Source organism: Pristis pectinata, chromosome 35 (assembly GCF_009764475.1).
Source record: "Pristis pectinata isolate sPriPec2 chromosome 35, sPriPec2.1.pri, whole genome shotgun sequence".
NCBI classification, from domain to species: Eukaryota; Metazoa; Chordata; class Chondrichthyes; order Rhinopristiformes; family Pristidae; genus Pristis; species Pristis pectinata.
This window is the reverse complement of record NC_067439.1, coordinates 1,719,969-1,739,030: the sequence shown is the minus strand read 5'-3', so window position 1 is coordinate 1,739,030 and position 19,062 is coordinate 1,719,969. Positions and strand designations below refer to the sequence as shown.

The window sequence follows — 19,062 nt, the reverse complement described above, 5'->3', positions numbered from 1 at the left end:
GGTTCTCTGAAGGGATGTATGCTGAGGGGAAGCTGTGATGCTGTACTGCACTCGGACCCTAAGGTATCATATGGCACAGAATATCCTCTCTGTCCTCTTCACTCACCTGCTCTTGAAAGGAATAGAGAAAGAGGTGGGAAGAGGGCCGGAGGTGGCAGTAATGGGGGGAGTTTGCTGATCAATAACAATGAAAAGTTAAAGAATGCACCTATCTAGAAGAGCATGGATATGTCAGACTCTGACAGCAATCTGATGGGGTCGACCCTTTAATGAATGTCAGTGCAGACCTCAACCCTTGGGTTAGATCCTGTTTCAGTGTTGTTGGGAGCCTGGTATGAGTAGAATTTTGTATATGTGGCATCAAATGAGCGTTACACACAGGTTTACTGCAGCCTCCTGGCGACCCCCCCCCCCCGTGCGCTAACGAAGTGCTGACAACATTCCCAGCACCTGATCTACTCAGCAGCAACAAATGAACGAACAAGGAGACCGTGTGCATCCTTCGTCTGACAGATGCTCCATGCTGCAGGTGATAAAGGTTTAATACTGGACCCTAAAGGACAGGCTTCCTATGAAATTATGTGCAAGTATTCCACAGGGCGAAACAGAAAGGGAAAAGTGCATGTAAGGAATGTGCAGTGGAAGTAGCACTGTGATACGATGGGTCAGTGTGAGTGAGATTTATGAGAGCCTCCACCTCTGCTGCAGACTTCTAGTTGTACGTTTTATCAGAATCAGGTTTATTATCATTGACATAAGTCGTGAAATCTGTTGTTTTGCAGCAGCAGTACAGTGCAAGACATAAAAATTACAATAAATAAATATTGCAAAAGAGGAATAACAAAGTAGCGTTCATGGGTTTATTTCTGTGCTGTGACTTTTTCAGTATGTATTTTCAATTTAGGGACTGAGAACTGGACTACAGCAGAGAAAAAGATGTTCAATAAGGCAATTTGCCTTTACAACAAGGATTTCTTCCTGATGCAAAAGATGGTAAGTGATACTCTGGTAGCACTCTATAAAAAGCAGTTAAAAATTCTGTTCTTTAATTTTGGTCAAAATTAACACTGTGCACAGTATTAACATTTTGCAGGGTAATTTTTTCCTTCATCTACGGTATAATGAGATTATTTATAGATGGGTAAAAAAGTCAGCATTAACACGGTGGGCCAAAGAGCCTGTTTCTGTGCTGTATGACTCTATTAAGAGGAAACTCTGATCCTATCGATCTTGACAAAATGAAAATCTAGGTCCCAGGAGAGAGAACCTTGCTCTGACTGATTAGCAGTACCAGTCCCTGCTATAGAAACATTTCCCATCCAACACCACTAATCTGATTAATTACCAGTGTGAATTCTATTTATCACAGGACTGTGGAATCAAAAGTTTTAAAATAAGATATTTGCCTGGAAATTCATCCCTCGAGAGTATACAGTATAGTAACACTGTCCTGTTCCTCTGAAATTCATTTCATTGACAACAGTTGTGGACCATTGACTGTACAGAGCAGTTGGCACAACAACAGGATGGATTTCTAGACAGTTGTATTTAAGGCAGAGAAATTTGTCTTTGGTCACCAGCACTAACTGGGTAGGCTCTGGCTGTGCTTCATGCGTGCCCTTTCAATGTGCAGAGGTGAGAACACACAGCTGCTGACATCCTTACGTGGGTATACGTGCTCGATGTTTCGGGTCAAGACCCTGCATCAGGACTGAGAGGGAACAGGATTGTCAGTAAATAAAATGCAATATTTTTCTTCCTGTAAATGGCTCAAAGGGAAAATACTTGGGATAAGTTTCCCTACTTGTAAAGACAGTCACAACATTGCAGCTGTTGGTCTGATGTTACTCTATAATTTGAGATGCTGGGTTTACTGAGAATTGCCTTCATGTTAAGATATGGTTTGCTGCTACCACCTAGTGACCAAAGAGAGCAGCACTGAAGTGATGGGAGTAACACAGATACAGAATGACTGTACTTCTGTGAAGGTTGGGCTTGGAAGCAGCCCAGGCTGATGGATTGAGAGTCTGGACACAATACGGGTTTGGACCATGTTTGGTTTACTTTATTCTTCTGGCACAGCAGCTTTCTCATTCCAAGGTGTAGCCAGTTCTTAAATAAACTCTATCTCCTGACTTTCTAATAGTTGGAAGTTCCTTGATAAAATGAATGTGATTGCCCCAATCCATTTCCTGTGACTGGGAACTCCAAGCACACACTGGTGTTCTTAAAACAGTTGTTAGGAGGGCTGATGTGTCTTCAGCTTGGGCAACAGAACGGTGTAGGTGCAATTTAATTCTACATCTAACAGTTTTGAAAGTTGAAGTCCCTAATCAGAATCAGGTTTATTACCACTGACTTGTGTGTTGTAAAATTTGTTGTTTTGCGGCAGCTGTATTTGTTGTTTTGGCATTGGGATTAACCAGGCAGAGAGTATGGGCATGGTTGGTCATTATAGACCAGCTGCTGAATGTTGACGTAGGGTAGGGCAGTGCAGTAGCACGGTTACTAGAGCTTCTGCCTCTCAGAGACCCGGGTTCAATCCTGATCTCGGTGCTGTCTGTGTGGAGTTTGCACGTTCTCCCTGTGACCACGTGGGTTTCCCCCGGGTGCTCCGGTTTCCTCCCACATCCCAAAGATGGTTAATTGCCCTTAATGTGAAGGTGGTGGAGGGAGGAGTTAATGAGAATATAAATAGAAGGGATTAGTTTAAATGGGTAGTTGCTGGTAAGTGTGGATTTGTGAGCTGAAGGGTCTGTTTCCATGTTCTCTCTCTCTGTGACTAATTACAGAATAACTTACATTAAGATGAAGTAATGACATACCACCGGGACGCAGCCTTTTCAGTTTAAAATCCACCGGGGCCATCTGACACTGACATTAAGCCTTGATCTGAAGAGCTAAAACATTTTATTTTAGAGGTAATATTAAATGTTGATAAGTGATCTTGGTACAGATTACAGGGCCGATTTTACTAATCACTGCCATCGTAAGCAAATGGCTGAAAATGGACAGTGGATAACCATGTGCTGAATTAATTCCAACAAGGGAATTGGAAATCACAATATTAATGGCTCAGTACCCTAACCACTACATTACTGTCCACTGCATAAATCATGAAATGCAGCGGTCTGGTTAGGAAATATCCACATTGCCCTATTTGTATTAATCCCCAGATGGCCCATCAGAAAATCAGCCCTGCTACAAATCACGGTTATTACATTCATGGGAACTGCTGTTTTACAGATAAAACACAAGACTGTGGCTCAATGTGTAGAATATTACTACACCTGGAAGAAACAACTAAAATTTGAGTGGAAAAGAACACACCTGCTGGAGGAGGAGATAAAACATGAAGCAGACAGTGCCAGAGATGGAAAAGAATTTAAAAAGCTGGTTAGAAATACTGTTACTTGCATAGAAATACTCTTACTTCAGCCTAGTGGGAGGGCAATCTAAACTGTCAAAACAAGGTGCTGGAAGTACGCAGAAGGTCCGTCGGCTTCTGTGAACAGGTTAGCAGTTTTGTGCAGACAATTCTCAGCAAAAAAGCTGATACATCTGCGTGTTTAAAGCATCTTTAGTTGTAATCCACAAGTTGGTTATTTTTTGTCAGCGATAGATGCTGTGGTCAACAGCAGTGCAGCACATTGAAGCAATACCACTAACTGAACAAATGCTTCGTGCTTCAGTACAGACAGGGAGGGATTTGAAATTGATCCAATATATCCCATGACTGTTTACACTATGGTATTGGTGGGACCTTAAACCCTCCTTAGTCAAGCGTTGTACATGACCATGTGATGAAAGAGGCAATCAATTTAATTAGCTCACAATGCAGTGTGGAGTCCAAACACTTTGAAGACACATACCTTTGGAACAGCCCATTTACATTGCCTTCTGAATTTTACAAGCTGTCTGATTTGTGCTGGTATCGTGGTGTCCTGCTCAAGTACATGTTCTTCACACACGTGCCCACACTACACAAAACGAGGGGTTGTGAAAAGAATCTGTACTTTCCATATCCACTATCCACCATGGAACACTCTCCAACTGCTGTAAAACAGCAGCAGTTCATCTAAAAAGCAGTCACAGGTACTCACAATGCATCACCAGATGGACTTAATCAACAAATATTTCTCCTCTCCTTCAGTATGTCAAATGATTAGAAAAGAACCTTCCTGTTGAATGGGCTGAAACAACTGATTCATCCCATCTCCCTGTTGGAATCTCTAACTTGTGCCGCCTGCAGATGGTCCAATCTATGCATTCGTCACAAGACAGGGATTGTTAATCTCACACCAGATTGACAAAGTAACTTTAAAACAATCTCCATTAAACTCCTGAACTCGCACAGATATCCATGTCCAGAAGGAGACACTGAAGAGGAACCCTTCCTCTGGGAGAGCAGGTGGGGGGGATTGAGGTCCATTGTATTGTCCCTGCTGTCTTAGCTGAGATCAGCGGGTGCAGATTGAGTATCTTCAAAGCTATATATTCTAACGGCTGCTTCCTCCATCCGCCAGCTACTTGACGACACTGGAAACTTTTTAATACTTGTGTTGCCTCTCCGCTTGCAGGCCGTCAGTTCTTTTACAGTTTCCCCTACGTGGATTTGATGGCACATTAGGGTTTCTGTTCAACTCTGTGTGGGTACCACTCACCTCTGGGTGAAAGCCCTTCTCAAGAGTTGGTTTATAATCCAGGTTGGTACCTAAACTGGCATGAATAACCTTGGCATAGAGGTTACGGACCTAATGCAGGCAGTTGTGATTAGTATAGGTAGGTACAAGAGTTGGTGTGGATGTGGTGAGCTGAAGGGTTTGTTTCTGTGCCGTATCACTCAAGGCTACAGTACAGTATCAATAGATGCTGCATTGATAGACCTTCTGCCTCTCCAGTGAGATGTTTGTAGAGCTGAATATTATGAGGGAAGATGCTGGAAGAATGAGGTGTGGAAGAGACAGCCATCCGGAGAGACAGTGGGGGCAAATAATGTGGAGAACTGGAGAGACACAAGGATGTTACTGGGGCTGGAGTTATAAGAGAGAGTGGACGGGCTGGGACTGTTTTCCCTGGAGCGAAGGAGGCTGAGGGGTGACCTTGTAGAGGTTTATAACATCATGAGGGGTGTGGGTAAGGGGAACGGTCACAGTCTTTCCCCAAGGTGGGGGAGTCTAAGACTAGGGGGCACAGGTTAAAGGTGAGAGGGGAGAGATTTAAAAGGGATCTAAAGGGAAACTTTTCCTCTCAAAGACTGCTGGGTACATGGAACGAGCTGCCAGGGGAAGTGACAGCGGGTACATTTGCAACATTTAAAAGGCATTTGGATGATCAAACTCTTTTCCCCAGGGTTGGGGAGTCCATAACCAGAGGGCACAGATACAAGATGAGGGGAGAGATTGAAAAGAGACCTGAGAGGTAACTTCTTTACACAGAGGGGGGTGAGTGCCTGGAATGAGCTGCCAGAGGAAGTGGTCGAGGTGGGTATAATTGCACCATTTAAGAGGCATTTGGATAGGTCCATGGAGGGGAGGGGCTTGGAGGGATATGGGCTGATCACGGGCAACTGGGACTAGCAGGGAGGATGCTGTGGTCAGAATGGACCAGTTGGGCTGAAGGGCCTGTTTCCGCCCTGCATTACTCTGAGTCTGTGACAGGTACATGGATGGGAAAGGTTTAGAGGGATATGGGCCAAACACAGGGAAATGGGAATAGCTCAGGTAGGCAACTTGGTTGGAATGGATGAGTTGGGCCGAAGGGCCTGTTTCTGTGCTGTGTGACTCGATTGCACTTGAGTGAGCAAGTAATTGAAAGGATCGTGTTTCTGGGACTGGCCGGGTAGATGCAAAGGCCTTTCAGGCCTTGTACTTTCCCACTTCCTGTACATGAAAGTAGCTGGAGTAACATTGATGATTAGTAGTAATAGTTTATTGAAAAACTGTAGCCAGATACTTTCATCTGTTATTTCCATCCTTAGTTATTCTTGGCTTCACAGAACATGAGCGTTCCTTCCCAGAGCAGTGCCAACCGGGAAAACCTGAAGAAGAAAGTAGTCCGAGCTAAGTCCAGCGCCTCCCCCTCCATTCACTGTCAGGCAGGAGTCCAGGACAAGAGCGAGAAAAAACTCAGCATGGCTAATTTCCCGTGTAAAGAATGCACCAAGTAGGTACAAGTGTGAGTGGTGGGGTCTGCCTGAAAGGGCAGTGCACTGCTTTCATCTGTGCAACAGCTGTAATTGTGACTAATTGTTGAAGAAATAACTCATTTATAAAGTAGCTTTCATGATTTCAGGAATCCCCTAAGTATTTTACAGTTAATGAAGTGTTTTTGAAATGTAGAAAACAGCAGCCAGTTTGTGCACAGCAACATTCCTCAAATCTCCTTCTCTTTAGGTGAGTACCTCTCAGCTTTGGGCCCAACTTTCACTCTAAGTTATGGACAACCTTCTGTTTAGCCTCTGCTCAAAAATGCTGGTATGTTTTCAGCCACTTTTCCACTCTTGTTATCACCTGATACCATCTCCTGGGTCCTCCGCTTGCTGTAACTCTGCAAGCAAATGAAAAGACAGAAAGGGAAATAACAAGTATCCCATTGAGCCCGTCCAAGAGAACTTGAAAAGTTTTACATGTACACACCTCCCAAGTTCATAGAAACACACCATCAAGCTCTTGGAGACTCCCACTATTCCCTCCTCCCATCAGCAGTCTGTACATTTTCTGGGTCAGAGAAAACATTAACCTAATCCAGGGGAAGGATAGATCTGGTTCCTCAGTTCCCTAATTCCCGTCAGAAACTTGGCTCTGAACTCATCACCTGCAGCAAAATTGTGAGGCTTGGGAGGTTTCAGGTTGGGGAACTGTGGTCCAGCATTCTCACCTCTGTTGAAGTAGTGGATTGCACCTGGTAGTAGCTGCAGTGAGGTGGGATGTATGGGCTGTCATGTTGCAGTTGTACATAACATTGTGCAGGCTGCATCCAGAGTACTGTGTGCAGTTCTGGTCGCCACACTACATGAAGAACGTGATTCTGAAGAAGGTGCAGCAAAGATTCACAAGATTGTTGCCAGGACTGGAGGGCTGGAGTTATCAGGAGAGATGGACAGGCTGGGACTGTTTCCCCTGGAGTAAAGGAGGCTGAGAGGTGACACGATAAAGGTTTATAAAATTATGAGAGGCATAGATAGGGTAGATAGCCAGTGTCTGTTTCCCACGGTAGGGGTGTCGAAACAAGAGGGCGTGGGTTTAAGGTGAGAGGGAGGATCGAGGGGTAAGTGGTGGTGGCTGGAACAGTAACATTTAAGAGGCACCAGGACAGCTACTGGAATGAGCAGGCGTGGAGGGAGATGGAATTAATGCAGCCAAGTGGGATTGGTATAGACAGGCCTGATGGTCGGCAGAGATGCAGTGGGGCAAAGGGCCAGTTTCTATGCTGTACGACTCCAAGGATTAGTTGAATTTGCTCTTTAACCAGAGTACATTGCAGAGGCTTGGTTGTACAGCGCTTTCACTGTTGGAGGTCAGAGACTGACCTGAACCTGCTGCTGCCATTGTCATTTGGCACTTTGTCCGGTGTGTAACCAACCTTTGTGCACCTATTATGGCAGTCTGTTCTCCAGTGGAGATACAGAGGTACTGCTGAAAACGCCCCCATACCCATCCACAGCTGCAGAACTCATTTTCCTCAGTGTAAAGGCAGTGTGACTGTCACATAGAATTTCTCAGCCCATATCTCCCTCCTGACATGAATTCTGTCTAGCAATGGGACAAACTCCTGACTTGAAAACTGGTTGGCTAATTTGGATAATTTTACATTATTAAAAGATGGAATGTTTTCCTCCCATTATTTCCTTCTGTAACGGTCCATGGGATGTGGCTAGCACTGACAGGGCAGGTTCGCCCCTCGAAGGTTGCACTGCCACCTTGAACCACTGCAATTCTGCTGAAGATGCTCCCACAAGCTGGTGTAGTGAGACCCAGGGTTGAATCTCAGAAACAATGAAGGAAAGACTATATTTCCAAGTCGGGATGGCAAGTGACCAAGAGGAAACTGGTGATGTTTCCCTGTGCTTGGGTGATGTTATATCAGGGGATGTAGGAAGCACCGAAAAGACCAGCATTTATTCTCCATGCCCAAATGCTCTTGAGCCTGTGCAGCCTTCCAGTGAAGGTACTCCCAAATGCTGTTGGGTAGGGTGCTTCAGGATTTAGTCCCAACAGCAACAAAGAGATGTGGCATCTCCGAGATGTATGAGAGTCCAATTCCAAGCTGTAGACTGTGCACCATGTCTGCCTCCAGTAATTAACTTATGTTCCTCGGCCAATTTTCTTTCTTCACCCAATTTCGAGTTAAACGTAATTTGTCAAGCATCTCATTAGCTTGTGGGATCTTGTTATGCCCAAAGTGGCTGTTCTTTTTAAGCTATGTTAACTGAATTTGAAAGTCATAAGCTTTTTGAGACTTTTCTACATTCATTTTCAGCTGAGAGAAGCCATGTCAGTGTTAACACTGTGCAGTACATTGTACAATATTTCTGAATTTTCCATCCAGTTACCTACAGACCTCCCCAATGTGTTCAACCAGTCAAGATTCACTTGATTTCAGGAAAGTTGAGCTGATAAATATGGTAGCCATAGTGAACATTGCATCACAACTTTCTTGGTGCTAGTTATATTGCTGCATGCTTATATAACTGGAATACTTGCCAAATGAATGCTAAACATTTGAACTGTCTGCTTGGGTTATTTTGATGGTAAAATGTAACCGAATTTCACCCATTGAACCATGTGTTAGGGTACATCTGGAATGGATCGTACGACATTGGTACATGGCTTAGCACTCACCCAGGAATCAGTGCTAAAGGGTAATTACAGGACTGGTGTTGGACAGGATGGGATGAGCTGGGTGGCTGCTCTGTGCCGAAGTGTGGGGCTCAGGGTCTACCCTCGTGGGTACAGTGAGTGTGGGCCATTGCTGGGGACAGATCACTCGGACCTAGTCTCTCTCCCCTCGCTTCCTGTTGGTGGTGATGGAAGCTGCTGTCTGCCCCTTTGGCTGGCTGCACAGCTCTCTAGAGACTAATTCAGTGGTGATCTATGGCCTTTGAGCTTGTTCCTTTCAGTAGCACCTGATTATGTGATTCAGTTGGAGTTTGAATCGCTTTTACATGGAAAACAACAAATTCTTCTGCTAGTTGCCCAGAGTGTGAACAACTGGATTTACTTTGTTCCACTGTGGGTCTCGATATTTGTCACTGAATGTATCTTGCCCTACCCGGTGAACAGCAGCACTATGATGGAAAAACTATAGAATAAAGTTGGGCATCAATCTGTCTTTCTATGAACGAACACCATCAATGGTTACTGCATGAGCAGAGACTTAGTGACAAAGTAGCTTGCACTGTTACACTATGTACCATCCTGTGGAACTCGCTCACCTGGAGGACTGAAAACTAAGATTGGCTTGTGACCTTATCTGTGGAGTAGCATTCTGGTATTTTGATATTGTGACAATAATTGGCTATAGAGTAATAACTCTAATACCCCGTGGATATTTATCCTAACTGTGCACACATCTATTGCAGAGTATTTGCTAAAGTGAAAAGTCGAAACGCTCACATGAAATGCCACAGACAACAGGAGGAGCAAGAAAGGCAGGCAGAGATGAAACGATCGAGGATACGCTTTAAGGTTGAGATAAAGGAGGAACCAGAGGAGACTGTTGTTGTCTTCAACCCAAACAATCTGCAGAACATCACCACACCATAAGGAGCTTACCACCAGCTGCCAGAGGTAGATGCGAGGCTGTGGAGGGGCGAGCAGCACGGTTGTCTTGAGTTTGGATTGTACTGATGGACACTGTGGGCTGAAGACACTCTCTGGGATATAAATATCTGGTTCCAGGTATTTTGACTCAAGGTTAGGGATGATGTCCATTGCTGCTCAGTGTTGACTTGTACGGTCTAGACCCTGCACCAATGGCACACCCCAATATATTCCAATAAGAGTCTAGATACCAGGAATTAAAGCCAATACTTTACTATTTTTTAGTCGGGGATACCAAGCATAGCCATAGCATTCTGGTTTTAACTGGCCAGAAAATGTCTTTATATCTAGTTTTGCATGTTTTTTTAAACAAGCGTTTTTGACAGATTGGTCATATTTTCATTGTTTTACCTGTGGGTAATAATGATAATTGCTGGAGGCATTCAATCGAACCATTTTATAGAGTGTTTTAAGATGGATCTTTGGAGAAAGTTTGAATTGTTTTAAACAGCAAGTGGACCCTGGCCGGTGTGAGGGTGTACCCCTGCTGTGCCTCCGCATCTGGTCAACTTTCAGGTCGCTTCTGACAGCAGATGCTTTTTAACCAAGGACAATCACTGAGATTCCTTGGCCAAATCTCTGTGTTGGGTTTACAGACTATTTTAAAGTGTTTAAGAGTGGCCCTAGCACTAGGTTTGCAGTTAGGAGAGGGATGGACTCCTCAATGTGCAACCAGCTGAAACTAACCTTTTATACTTGGAGAACAGCACATGGGCGTGTGCTGCATAACAGTAAACAAAGTGAATACAAAACAAAATCAAAAAGGGGGCATTTTATCAATTGTTTTTACAGTAAGAAATATTAAATATAACCTTGTGTTTACCTTCACAGAAGTCCAACTGAGCATTATGTCCTGTGGTTTTATTTTTGCCCCTTCTATTCAATTCTCTGAGAAACTAGAGAATTCAACAATGATTTACAGAATATTTTGTGCTATTAAGCCTGATGTCCATAGGAACTAGCCCCAAGATGCCCTGGACACATCCAAATCAGAACTCTGAAACATAAGTAAACAACGAAGAAAATCTGAAATAATATCAGTTCATGCTGGAAATACAACCAGTCAGCTTCTGTCCATTTCTGTTGATGTGCCTACCTGCATGACACTAACCCTGTAGGTGTTTAACGAGGCTGTGCAAATCCAGCATGATCTGTAAGTTATGATCCTCCAATCAGACAGTGCAGATTAGCATTTCAGTTGTTCACACTGGCTAAAGGTAAGGCCATATGAGATTGGAAATACATTTAGGCATGAGAGCAGCTGTGTGTTCTTTCTCAGACTCGTTTGATTGTAGCCATGATTTGTAGTGAAATACAAATGCCTGTTAAACAGCATGATAAAAATCAGTGGGTGCAGCACGTATCGAATTCAATCCATCTGTTGAACATAAAGTCTTTGTTCACAAATTCACCCAAATTAATAAATCTCTGCTGTTGCATAAATCCAAACGATTTCATAACTCAGATCTAAAATTGGAAGCGTTTTATGCACCAGTCACCTCTTAATTTTGCATTTGTACACTGTTGTATATTTTGTTTGACTACAAATCCAAAAGGTAGTTCATAGGTTTCCAGAAAATTCCAATAAGAATGGATGTATTTTTAACTTTTTTTGCCGCTAAGTTCAGCTTTCATTTGTATATCAGTATTTGTACTACACACACAATGTGTTTCTACGTTTATGTTGGAGAATTGTAATACAAGGGAGTGGAGGTCCCTCTCTGATCTGATTGATTACCTCAGTTCTGCCTGAAAGCAATGGTACAAGAGTTATTCATAAGCACTAATGTGCTGCAACTTTACAGAGTTGTGGTTTTGTTTGTGGGTAAAAAGTCTTTTCAACAATCATTAGGTGAAAACCCACTGCTGCTGTAAGCACAAAGCCCTGCAGTTAGCTTTCTTTGAAAATATCCAGGATTGTTTGAATAAATATGATGTTGACTGTTTGAGAGTATTGTTTGTGTTGTGATGCAAGTCTGCCTGAGAATGGGGTGCAACTAATTTCAATCCCTGAAGAAATACACTCAACCAGTTGAGGCAGACACGCCCAGGTGTGGAAATAAGATACTGCAAATGCTCTGATCCAATCTCCCTCACATCTGATGCCACTTCAGTGGGGCCCAAAGGAGCTTTCACCCATTAACCAAACTGTAGCCACACTCCTGTCTCTAGCAAAGACTGAATGGTAAGGTGTGTAGAAGAAACATCAGCTATGACCACCTTTCAATCCTCCTGTAGAACAGGGTGAATTGCAGAGGCTATGTTCTGTCTCTAGGGAGGAACTTATGGCAGAGACAAGGTGCCTGCCTCACCCCAGACTCCAGCAACTTCCCTTTCTCATATCTATGTACAATTGAAGCCAGTTAAATGAAAAGTTTTAATATTAAAACATCTTTAATCTGCAAAAATCAAAAACGCAACCAGAGAAAGCAAAACCAAAAACTGCTGGCTAACCAGACCGTGGCCTGGCAGACACACGGTGCGCCCCTGAAGAAGTCTCAGTGTTCTAGGAAGCGCATTTAACCCACAGAGCATTTCTTTCAAAACAAGCCACACTTAGCATCTTGCTGCTCTACAAACAGAACATTACAGAAAAGAGTGTTTGCAAAACCACTAACAACTAATTTTCCTGCATGCAAGAAAATCGCAGGTCTGAACAGACGAGTAAAATTGTGTCAAGGTCCTCCCCATAAAGACAAAAACATCAAATGTTTCAGATGTCATTACTTGCATCCAGGATGCCACAGGAACAAGGCAGGCTCTTCATTGCATTCAATACAGGTTCTGTTTCAAAACGGCAATGCATGATTTTCTAAAAATAAAAGCTTCTAATGAATGGTTTGGGGAGGGGGAGGGGGGTGGGCAGGGAGAAAAAATCAAAAATTATTTCTACAAAAATACTGCAGATCTAGAACCAGCACACTCAGGTGCACCCAGACCTGAAGAGGAACATCTGTGAACTACAAAAAACAAAGGTTGGTGCAACCACGCTCCTTGAGCGCTGATGGGCAGGGTCAGGACAGCGACTACTTCCCCGCCTGCTGGGCCTGCCGGCGAAGGAGGATGTAGATCTTCTCCTTTAGCCAGTCTTTGTTGTAAGGCTGGTACGTCTGTGTGTCTGCTCGATAACTGGAAAACAAACAAAAATGTGGTTAGTTTAAATACTTCAGCATAATAAGAAAGAGGGTTGGTGGTGTGGATCTGTGAGCCAGCTCCACCACTCAGTATTGTGACTGGCTTGATTACTGGCCCCCAGTGCCACTTTCCACCTGATCCCCACAAACATTGAATACCCTATATCATCAACAAGAGAGATTCTAACAATCCAATCTTAACATTCAATGACATTGCAACCCTGACGGGATCTGAACCAGCCACAAGGCTTGTCCACAACAGTAGGTCAGCAGCAGCAAGTGACTCGCCTCCTGAGAAAACAGGACAGAGCAGCCTCTGTGATTGGTACCCATCCACCACACTGAAAATTCACCCCCACCACCAGCAGAGTGCCACCAACAAAATTCACCGAGGCTGCTCGCCGCAGCTACAACAGCAGCTCCTCCAACCCTGACATTTTTGGGCAAGAGCAGCAGGGCATCTGCAGGCTCCCCCCAGTCACACCCAATTGTGATTTGGAAATACATCACCGGCCCTTAAATACATGATTGCTGGGTCTAAGTATGGAACTCCCTCCCCAACAGTGCCATGGGAGCTCCACCACACGGACTACAGCAGTTCAAGTAGGCAGCTCACGCTCCACCCCCCCCCCCCCCCAATTCTCAGAGGCAATTAGGGATAGGCAATAAATGCCAGCCTTTCCAACAAAGCCCAGGTCCAAAAAATCGATTAACAAAATGTCAAGAATTCAGAATCTTCTGGAAAGAAATCCCACGTTCCAGTCTCAGACCCTTCATCAGGACTTGGTCCTGAATCAGCTTCTCTTTCCCACTGACGCTGTGAATTTCCGATTTACAACATTTACATTTGTTTTGACTGTCAGGACATTTCCTGGTGAGAGGGGCAGGAACATATTTTACACACAGAGTTTACATTATCATATTAAAAGCAGCAGCTCCTCACGATGACCCATTTCCACCAATCCTACCTTAATCCAGTTTGTGTGTTTTTAATATATTCCCCCCACATTCCCATCAACGGCCCCAGATTCTACCTCACCCACACAATTTACAGCAGCCAATTCACCCACCGACCCGCACGTCTTTGGGATGTGGGAGGAAACCGGAATGCCTCACTGAACACAAGGACTGGTATCGGGAATAGGTTCGTCAGACTTGGCCCTTGGATACTTGGTTCAGGCTCCCCCGTGAGGTTTAACAGCTGGTTCAGATGTTGAATCCGTCCAACCTGAACATCTCAGGTTCCCAGCAGCTTACACTGAATTATCACCCAGGAGCAGCACACGGGGAAATCCACAGGGAGAATGTGCAAACTCCACACAGACAGCACTGGAGGTCAGAACTGAACCAGAGTCCCTAGTTTGCCTTTAGGGACAAATGCTGACGAACATATTCCCGATACAAGTCCTCGTGTTCAGTGAGGCACTCCGTCCCCAGCTCCTCTATTCAGCACCCTGCTAAGAGTGGGAATTATTAGGGGCTTGATTTAAACAGGATCTTGTCAAACTGTTTTCCAGTGACTACACTTACCAAGAAAAACCCATCCACACCTGTGTGGGAATCACTGCCAGGGCTAATCAGTTCCAAGTCTTATAGTCAGAGGAAGCCATTTGGCCCCCCCTACATTTGCTGGCTCTATGACAGAGATACTCAATTAGCCCTAACCTGAAAGATTAACTGCACAAACCGGTGCCATGTGCTAACAATTCAACAACTGGGTTTGTATCTGGTGGCCTCAGGAACCCGTGCTAAATGAAAAGTTCCTGTGTAATGAACTTGGTGCAAGTCTTATAATGGGGAAGGTGAAATGCAGAACAAGGAAGCAGAAACCTGAATCTCAAAGGCAGGCTGCTGAGAGGTGAAGTTGAGACGACAGCAATGGATGAGACCTGTAGCACCACCAGTAAAAGCCACAGAGACTGAGAGTCAAATCGAAGAGTCAAAAACTGAGACGACAGACTTTCCTCGGGAGAACGTTAACCGAGGTGTCGCAAAGGAATTCAGATCAGCCTTTAACAATGATGGAACAGGTTCATTCGAGGGGCTGAAGACACCAGGGACTGCAGACACTGCAATCTGGAGCAAGTCTGCTGGAGGAACTCAGCGGGTTGAGTAGCATCGGTGGGGGGAGAGGAACTCTCGACGTTTCAGGTCGAAACCCAAGTCCTGATGCTTTTTCAGTTCCTTTCTTCCCACAGATGTTGCTTGACCTGCTGAGTTCTTCTGGCAGATTGTGCGCTGCTCCAGGGGCAAGCGGCTGGAAGGCCCCCTCCTGCTGAGAAACTAATGACAAGACTTACACAAGGCAGCTCAGGTCAGCAAGGTCATCGATGAAGTCGAAGAGCTGGCTGATGTCGTATGTGATGGACGGGCTGTTGGGGTTCATCCTCTTCAAATGTTCTTCAAACATTTTGCAGACACCTGAGGAAGAACAAATGCAAACTTAACGCATTTTAAATCTAGTCTGAAGTCTGCACGTTAAGCGAAGCCTCTAATGCGCTAGCAAAGGGCTGCCTCTGAACGTCAGGTTAAACTGCCAAATGCTCCTCCCCCTCCATAGAACAAGTTACATCAGAGTTAGCCGCCCTTCCCAGCTTATTCGTTTTCTCGAAGGGGAAACCACCGGGAGGGAGAAAAAATAATGCAGAGCAAACACAGCAGCAGAAATATCACTGCGCAAACAGCAAGGTGACCAGGAACATTATCAAACAAACTTCATGCTATAAGGGAGTATGACATTTGTTCAAGGGTCTATTAAACTCTGCTTAAAGAGTGTCCAAAAGTCAGTTAAAAAAATGCTGGAAATACTCAGCTGGTCAGGCAGCAAATCTGAAGGGAAGCATTTCTGGTTGATGACCAGTATAGATCCAGTATAGGACCAGCTACAGAATGTGGAACAGTACAGCACAGGAACAGGCCCTTCGGCCCACAGTGTTGTGCGAAACTAATTAAACTAGTGATTAAAAGCCTAATTCACCTAGTCCCTTCTGCCTGCACGACGTCCACATCCCTCCACTCCCTGTGTCTATCAAACAGCTTCTTAAATGCTTCTATCATATCTGCCTCCACCACCACTCCTGGCAGCACATTCCAAGCACCCACCACTCTCTGTGTGAAAAGACTTGTCCCGTACATCTCCTTTAAACTTTCCCCCTCTCACCTTAAATGTATGCCTTCCAGTATTAGACATTTTGACTCTGGGGAAAAAGATACCGGCTGTAAATGTGGGGCTGTAGGTACCAGCTATCTGGAAATGATAGCTTCCCTCCACAGAGGCTGCCCAATTTAAAGGATTTCCAGCATCCAAGGAGATTTTTCTTTGTTGCTCTTTCAATAATTAGGGTCTGATCACACTCCAAACATCAGAGAGAAACGGTATGAACAGCCCCAGCAGAGGATAACCAGCACTGTAGACTCTGTAGATTCGGGGGCCTGCTGTGCGACAAGGGCTAAGACAAGAATGGACGAGCCGCCAGTGACAGCACAGAAGAGCGTCCTCGCAGAGAGAAGGTTAAAAACAAAGCAGAGGGGACACAAGAGACTGCAGATGCATCTATGGGCAGGAGGAATTGTTAATGTTTTGGGTTGCAATCCTGCATCAGGACGGTATGTGGTGCTCAGTGACTTAAATAACTTGCCTCAACATAGGACCTAAAGTGGTTTAGGGTATCTTAAAGTTACGTGCTGTATAAATCTATCCTGATGTCCTGATGCAGGGTTTCGGTCTGAAGTGTCGACAATTCCCTTTCCCCTCCTTTGCTCAACCTGTCGAGTCCCTCAGCAGTTCGCTGGGCTCAGGTGAAAGTCAGAAATGGCCACGGTGGTGGGACCATCGACTGACCCAGCCCACAGTTACGGTTCCTCAGTGAAGCACCTCCCGCGTCTGGCATCCTACCTTCCATACATTCGTTGACGGACTCGTAGTCTGCATAGGTCCTGCCCTCTGGCCGTTTTGTGGGCTGCACCAGCAGGATGGTGTGTGACTGTGACAGGAAGGTGACAGAGTGCGGGAGTAAACTTCGGCTCAGCCCTCAGTCACCGATTCCGTCCCCCGACCCGGCGAAACGCTCTCCGCCCCCAGCCCTGTCTCACAGGCGGGTTGTCGCTGAAACTTCTCCCCCCTCTCCCCTCCCCCCTGCTCCCTCTCCCCTCCCTCCCTCCCCCCCGCTCCCCCTCCCTCCACGCCCCTCCCCCTCCACCCCCCCTCCCTCCCCCCTCCCTCCACGCCCCTCCTCCTCCACCCCCTCCCTCTCCCCTCCCTCCCTCCCCCTCCACCCCCTCCCTCCCCTCCTCCACCCCTCCCCCCCTCCCTCCCTCCCCTCCTCCCCCCCCCTCCCTCCCTCCTCCCCTCCTCCCCCCCCTCCCCTCCCCCCCCTCCCCTCCCTCCTCCCCCCCTCCCCCTCCCTCCCCTCCTCCACCCCCCTCCCCTCCCCCACCCCCCTCCCCTCCCTCCCTCCCCTCCCTCCCTCCCCTCCTCCACCCCCCTCCCCCACCCCCCTCCCCCCCCCCTCCCCTCCCTCCCTCCCCTCCTCCACCCCCTCCCTCCCCTCCTCCCACCCCCCTCCCCTCCCTCCCCTCCTCCACCCCCTCCCCTCCTCCCCTCCCCTCCCCCTCCCCTCCACCCCCCTCCCTCCCCTCCTCCACCCCCTCCCCTCCCCCCCTCCCTCCTCCCCTCCCCTCCTCCCCTCCCCTCCCCCTCCCTCCCCCCCTCCCCTCCCCCTCCCTCCCCCTCCCCCTCCCCCTCCCCCCTCCCCCCCTCCCCCCCTCCCCCCTCCCCCCTCCCGCTACAACAACAACAACAACTTTCACCATTTTCCCTCTCGAGCCCCGACTGGAACAGAAATGGAAACCGGAAACAGCTCGGCCTGACCTTCCACCCGGAACATCCGTGACGTCACGCCGCGCCACTCCAGCCACTCCGGGCTGTGATTGGCTGAAAGTTCCCTCCGTGACAAAAACTTTTGTCTCCGTTGGTCGGGGGGGTCCCGGGACGGTGGGGGGGGGGGGGAGGGTCCCGGGACGGTGGGGGGTGGGGGGGGGGAGGGTCCCGGGACGGTGGGGGGGGGGGGGGGGGTCCCGGGTCGGTGGGTGGGGGGGGGGTCCCGGGACGGTGGGGGGGGGCAGCAGCAGAATCACTGGGAGCGAAGGGAGACGCAGCCTGAGTGCGGTCCGAACCCCCCCCCCTCACCCCCACCCCTCCCCCTCCCTCCCCCACCCCTTCCCTCCCTCCCCCACCCCTTCCCTCCCCCACCCCTCCCCCTCCCTCCCCCACCCCTTCCCTCCCTCCTTCCCTCCCCACCCCCTCCTCCCTCCCCCACCCCTTCCCTCCCCACCCCCTCCTCCCTCCCCCACCCCTTCCCTCCCCCACCCCTCCCCCTCCCTCCCCCACCCCTTCCCTCCCCCACCCCCGAGTGATCCCGGCACCGGGACTGCAGCGTCCGCCCCCTCCTCAGGGGCAGTGAGGCGGCGGCAGCGGGGGTGCGCACACACAGTGAAACCGAACACACGGAAAGTAATAAAGCGGATCTCGCATCTGTCGAGGGTGATGAGCGTTTAACCTCGATCGAGCTCGTTGATTGAACAACAATGTTGAAAGCAGCTGATGCAGGAATCAGATTTGTGAAGGTGCTCAACAATAGCTGTATCCACCCAAGCAACCTGCTGCCCTGCTTCAATGCATGTCTCACTGCCACCTGCCCCTTTACCCCTGTTAGAATTTCTCATTCTTCTACGAATGTTGCAGTTGAATCTGATTCAACTTGGGCAAACAAGGTTTACTCTGACAGACTGCAGATAACATGAAACCTGGAGACCTAAGGAGTAGTGAGGTGATACATCGGGTGTCAATACAGTACTCTTATGGCTGGTGGAATCTAATGTAGAGGATACTGTGAAGTCTGGTGGGAGGTATTAGGAGTCGTACCATTTCACTTGCGGGCTGCCCCCACAACACTACGCAAAAGATGCATTTCACGACGTGTTTCTATGTGACTAATAAAGATATTTCAAAGGAGGCAGAGAATCTGGGAATTCTCAGACAAATCTTGAAATGCAACAGGCAAAATCTCATATATGGTCCTGGGCTAAACCTTAATAAAACATTG

At 47.1% G+C, this 19,062-nt stretch overlaps 2 protein-coding genes across 2 annotated transcripts in view; one reads left to right on the top strand and one right to left on the bottom strand.

The window, feature by feature from the left end:
• LOC127586233 (zinc finger protein 541-like) overlaps positions 1–12,049 on the top strand; it is a 33,266-nt gene extending 21,217 nt beyond the window's left edge. Inside the window, exons 13-16 of the mRNA XM_052044036.1 lie at positions 905–993; positions 3,247–3,396; positions 5,981–6,165; positions 9,584–12,049. Coding sequence (XP_051899996.1) covers positions 905–993; positions 3,247–3,396; positions 5,981–6,165; positions 9,584–9,767 — 608 coding nt within the window. The 3' untranslated portion in view covers positions 9,768–12,049. The remainder of the gene's footprint in view (positions 1–904; positions 994–3,246; positions 3,397–5,980; positions 6,166–9,583) is intronic.
• Positions 12,050–12,183: 134 nt separating this feature from the next.
• LOC127586340 (enhancer of rudimentary homolog) lies at positions 12,184–17,866 on the bottom strand. The gene is made up of 4 exons (XM_052044203.1): positions 17,768–17,866; positions 16,854–16,941; positions 15,259–15,379; positions 12,184–12,953 (listed from the first exon to the last, which is right to left on the bottom strand). The coding sequence occupies exons 1-4, from the start codon at positions 17,768–17,770 to the stop codon at positions 12,851–12,853; spliced, it is 315 nt and encodes a 104-aa protein (XP_051900163.1). The 5' UTR covers positions 17,771–17,866; the 3' UTR covers positions 12,184–12,850.
• Positions 17,867–19,062: the final 1,196 nt, after the last annotated feature.

Excerpts from the sequence above, each read along its gene's own strand:
- LOC127586340 (XM_052044203.1), bottom strand. Across the intron at positions 15,380-16,853 it reads CGTCAACGAATGTATGGAAG|GTGTCTGCAAAATGTTTGAA; the intron begins GTAGGATGCCAG and ends GTTCTTCCTCAG. Across the intron at positions 12,954-15,258 it reads GCTGACCTGAGCTGCCTTGT|TTATCGAGCAGACACACAGA; the intron begins GTAAGTCTTGTC and ends TTTGTTTTCCAG.